Raw genomic sequence first — 5538 nt, forward strand, 5'->3', positions numbered from 1 at the left:
GTGTAATAGGGCAGTGCAGTCTGGCACAGGGATAGATTTCGGTCTCAGGTAAAAACAGCAACAAAAAACATGTAAAATCCTTAGATCTTCCATGCAATTTGTTTGCATGTTGGATCTGAGGCAGTACATGGTAGCCCCCAGGTGATCTGGGCTGTGACCAGAAATGCTTCCAAACTGTAGAGATCTAAGGAAAAAGACAAAGAACCAGTAGAGGCAACATATAGGTATGAGTTTTATACCTGAACTGAGCTGAGATCATTATAGGAATCAAGGTTGGACAGTAGTTCCACCTCCTTCCCTCTTCTTCTCCTTCCTTTCTTCTTCTTCTGCTTCTCTTTTCTCTCTTTCCTCTCTCTTCTCTCCCTTCCCACGGTTTGAACAGTACTAGAGCTTCTAATTTCAGGCTGGGTTCTCTATTTATATACCAGCCCTAACTAGGGCCTATTTGGCAGCCTGGGCCCACTCCAGAAATGCATTTTTTAAACTGATTCTGGGCCATTCTGGCCACTCTGGTGGGGTCCACAGGGGTCCAAGGGTAATTTAGGGTGCCCAAGACTCCCATCTACCTCTGGAGGGTGTTCATGATCAGTATGGGTGGTCCCCACACTTCTGCTGATTAAAATATTACTTTTTCCCACTCTGGGCGATTCATTGGGTGATGTGTGCGGCGTAGGAGCATCATCCAAAAAATACAGCAAAGCTGTATCACATTGGGCTTGCACAGGGGCTTGGCCCAAGGCTTAGGCCTTACACCTATACCTCACCCAGGGTCAAATGCACCTCTTTCCAGGTGTGGGCCCCACATTTATGAGGAGGAGAGAGATTTCCTGGAGTTTATGCAGTACATTATGCTGTGGACAGTACAACTACAAGGGTCTGCAATCCATCTTCTGGCAGGTATGTGAGAGGACATCCCCGGGGGTTCTCCATTAAATTCAGTCACTGGAGTGATACTCCACAGTGTGCTTGGATGCCATGTTAGGGGTTCCTGTCCTTCATTCAAATTCCCAATCAGTTAGGGGCAGGTTTGACACTCTCTCTTTGTTTGGTACTTCTGTTTAAACTTAAAGTGCTTCTAATTTGTGAAGAAGCAGAATCTAATAGAGAATGATATAATTAATCACTACTTTATTTAATTTATGGATATTTATAATTAGCACCATATCCATTAATTAAATAAAGAGTCAATTATTTTAACAAATTCCAATTAACTCCCTACATGATAATTTATCAAGTACAACCCCCCCACTAATCAACACCATCATTATGAAATCTAGGGCATGTACACTTGTACTGCCAAACCCCATTCCATAGTACATGTCCATATAAGAGTGTCTGTGCATCTGATCGGGTCCCACAAAACTCGATAAAACACTTTATTCAAATAATTATATGTAATCCATTATTTTATGTAAAATAGATTTTGCAAAAACCATTTCCAAAACGGCACTGGATCTAGATTTCAATCCGACCATACATAAACAATCTCAATCTTGGTGTTCCCCAATCGGGCAGTGATGATCATGTTGAGTAACTCCTTCACTCAAAAAGTGTTCACGCATTCCCAGAACACCGGCTTTGACTCACTTGAGTCTCAGTCATTGATGAACCAAAGAATGCGATCACACTTTGCAGTGACAAGGTTCCTTCAGGCAAAGGGTGTCGGTGACACATGTCTATCCCTTCCTACATCTAGCAGTAATACATGAGGGAATCGACAAAATAGATTCTTCGCCAATACACACATCGATCATGTGAGTACTCGCATTTGTACCTTGACATCACATGTCTAGGCATACCCAATGCGACGACCATATGATAAGGGTGCCCAGCCCAAACCCTAGTTGTGAATACCATTTTAAGTAAAACTTATAGATACATAATGCTCAAAAAGTGTATATCGCATGTGATAATATTAATCCAAAATGTATAAAGATTCAATACAAAGTAAAACCGGATTAAACCGGACTGAACCGGATTTGATGGACACATAAATCCAATAGTACACAATTACAAAAGTAGTCTTTGCATAATACATAGTCCTTATTTCCTTAACATCAGTTTCTTGGGGTGACTTGTAATTTTGCGCCTGCCCTGCTCCTGCACCAACAATCCTTATTATGATCAAACCCATCTACCCACCCAAAAACATCCATATTACGAGAGTCAATAATACTAAGAAATCCTTATTGTTGTGGTTGTAGAAAAATGCTAATGGCACATGAGCATGCTCAAATACATCTTGGATGTTGGGCAGTGATCTGAACCAAATAGGTTCCGTAGTCCAATAGTCATTTAAAACAATAAAGCCGAGGCCATGTTCTAGTAAAATATCCCACAATACAGCACAAATTTAAGAAGACAGTTTTCCATAAACCTTGATTATTAGCTTTGAGCAGATGTAATCCTCTATTTTCTTCCAATCACAATCGAACCTGAGTAATTAATACAACAAAAATTAGTAAAAAGAAGAGAATGAAAATTGAGATCTCTAAATTAGTAGCTAAAAGAAGTCATTTCAGACGTACTATAGGCTTGTAAGTCGTATAACCCTTTTGTTTTACCTCCCAAAATTGTGTAAAACCCAAAAAAAATTTCCACGACAAGCTAAAATGACTTGATAGTGAAGGAATTAAGGGTGATTTTTTTTTGGGGGGGGAGGGGGGGTGATGGTGGGAGATAGATTAAAGGTTTTAAATACTAATAATCAGAACTATTAAGGGTGTCAAATTATATGGTGATACATAATGATTTTGCTAGTGGTCGATCTAGATACCATGTCAATACCATATCAGTGACACAATACGAACAAGGGGTAAAACAGTCAAAAAATTCTATTTTTTGAAGAGAAATCAGGGACAAATGTATCCGATACGGTCCATCCATACCGATACTGTATCGGTTTTACAGGTGAATGATACCTGATCCGATACCGTGCACTAAAACCATGATGTCAGCAGAACTGATCATTGAAGCTCACAAATTTCAAAAGGAGGTAGCTCGTGCACCCATTTATTGTATTAATTCATTGTGTTGGTCTGAGGCGGTCGTCACAAGCTGCAAACCCCCATTTCAAGGGACGAAAGTTTACTACTACACTTGTATTCCTGCTACAAGATTGGTAGCCAAGGAAATGAGATCTTAAAGGGTATTTTAGAAAATACTAAAACCTACGAGCATATTTATGAACCCAAAGGTGAAGTAAATTATTCCATTTTCTTGGCTGCCAGCCTTGTAGCAGGAACATTCTCAAGTGTAGCAGCAAAAAAATTTCCCATTTGAAGCCTCTAAAATTAACACAAGTGCATCACCTAAAATGATAGATCAGGTTGAGGAGATAAAGAAGATGGTAACAAAAAAAAAGACTAGAATTGCAGTGGGAAGGAATTGAATTGGAGACCTAAGAGGGGTACAAAGTACAAACCATCAGACCAAGCTACTCTACTGAGATATTATTAAGTTGAGTTAGTAGTGTATTCACTGCCTTAATGGGATGTTTTATTTAACGGGATTTTTTTATTTCACTGGGGTTTAAACGGTAAATTCACCTGTCCTGTGCCCCTGGATACAACAATCACAATAGTAGATAAATTAAGAAAATGAGGAGAGCAGCAACTTCAAAAGAATTGAAGAGCTATAATCCGTTCTCTGTCCGGGAGTGTGGCCTACGTCAGCACTCCCATGAGTCTATCTCTCTCCTCCCCATGTGAAAAGACACCTCTGCCCCCTTGTTTTAAGGATGAGAGAGATAGACAAATACGAGTGCTGGTGTAGGCCACACTCCCATACAAAAAACTGCTTTCCACTTAGGGACAGATCTCTAAGGGCGTTAAACAGTTCAGTTTCGTTGTAAATGGTGTGATACAATTTTTTTTTAGGTAAAATAAAAATCGAAACCATTTATAAATTGTTCAGTTTAATCAGTTTTATAAGGTTTTTTTTTTTAATTCAAACGGTGATCTTTCATTATATGTCTTTTAATGTTTTTTAGGCAAATGGTGGTGGGCGAAATGACACCTACCCCGTGAATACCCAGTCCATGCATGTGTCTAGGTGTAGGCTGCGTTGCGGCATAGAGAACATCATCCCTTTTTTTTTTTTATTGAAATGGAAGTATGAATTGAATTCTTAAATATTTTCTTTAAATAATTGTTTATTTGTATCATTACATATTTACTAATAAGTTATTGTTACCATTAATGCTTAATTATTGCCATTACATATTACTAATATTTGTTTCGGTTTAAATGATTTACCGTCAATTTAAATGGTTTGACACGGTTCAAAACATTGAGCTAAATAGTCTCAATTTTAAAATTAAAACTAAACTATTTATTAAACGATTTCACGATTTCGATGAATGACTCGATTCAATTTTAGTATATGGTTTCAGTTTCATTTTGACACACATACAGATCTCACACCCTCCATGAGTTTGGATCAAGTCCCCACATGGGAGCGTGTAGGGTCAGATCCAAAACCTCCATGGGGTGTCTCTCTATAAACCAGATGTGGGTCCAACACCCCATGGAGGGTTCAATCTGTCCCCATCGTCCCATATGGTGACACGATCCGGACTCACCCTCTATGTGGTGTGGGATCCGCCTCCGACGTGTAGGACCCACACACCATAGATGAGCGGGGAATCTTCATGTACTTGAGAGCTTACATGAATGACTCAGCCGTTCAGATGAAATCCACCAATCTGTGAAAATATTCCATCTGAACGGCTGTGAATCATTCACGTATGCTCACATACGTGAAGATTCACCGGACTCACACCATAGAGGGTGTGAGACCTGTCCCCACGTGGGTACGGGATCCAAACTCCATCCAAGTTATTTCCTTTAGTTAAGCAAAAGCTAGTCACCAGTAAAACGCTTATGCATCTTAGTTAAATACCTAATATTAACAAGGTAGAGGAGATAATAAAGAGGATGATGAGAGTAAGAAAAACTTGCAGATTGAAAAAGCAATTAAAGTAGGAGGTTTGTGGTCAGGAGATTAAAGAACTCACAGTTGGAGAGCTTCCACCAATTTGTCACTCTCTTCATCAGTCCACAACCCCCTGTGCTTTGTTATGGTATATGATCTCCAAACTTTCTTCCTGTCTGAAACATCTCTAGGCACCTCCATTGTGTCAAGGCTTAACACAGGCATATACGCAGCACTGATCAGAAGTACACTTTTATAGAGAGAGGGGGAGAGAGAGAGAGAGAAACCGATAGATTATCAGAGATGAATCGAAATTTTATCACAGCTGAGATGATCACATGCAAGCAAATAACGTACAGCAGCCAAACCAAGATATGCTAAGCATGAACATAATGGACATACAAAATAGACAAGTTCCTAATGCATTGTCCCCACGTTTTAGTTTCTTTGAACCACTCAAAAGAAATGCAACATGGACCACGAAAACGTAACTTAATTTGAAAGCACAAACTATACATCACAAGCCCTGTGTTAGGTTCAACCCATTAAAGTCTCAGAGATTTGGAATGTCAATCCTCTATAGATTTCCTTCTCATGGAAATG

The 5538-nt window shown here is 39.4% G+C and overlaps 1 protein-coding gene across 1 annotated transcript; it reads right to left on the reverse strand.

The window, feature by feature from the left end:
- Positions 1-2035: 2035 nt before the first annotated feature.
- LOC122644079 (protein REVEILLE 8-like) lies at positions 2036-5187 on the reverse strand. Its single transcript, XM_043837684.1, has 3 exons — positions 5018-5187; positions 2378-2435; positions 2036-2100 (listed from the first exon to the last, which is right to left on the reverse strand). Exons 1-3 carry the CDS (start codon positions 5158-5160, stop codon positions 2044-2046), a joined length of 258 nt encoding a protein of 85 aa, XP_043693619.1. The 5' UTR covers positions 5161-5187; the 3' UTR covers positions 2036-2043.
- Between the last annotated feature and the right edge of the window lie 351 nt (positions 5188-5538).

This window comes from Telopea speciosissima, chromosome 10, assembly GCF_018873765.1.
Source record: "Telopea speciosissima isolate NSW1024214 ecotype Mountain lineage chromosome 10, Tspe_v1, whole genome shotgun sequence".
Lineage (NCBI taxonomy): Eukaryota > Viridiplantae > Streptophyta > Magnoliopsida > Proteales > Proteaceae > Telopea > Telopea speciosissima.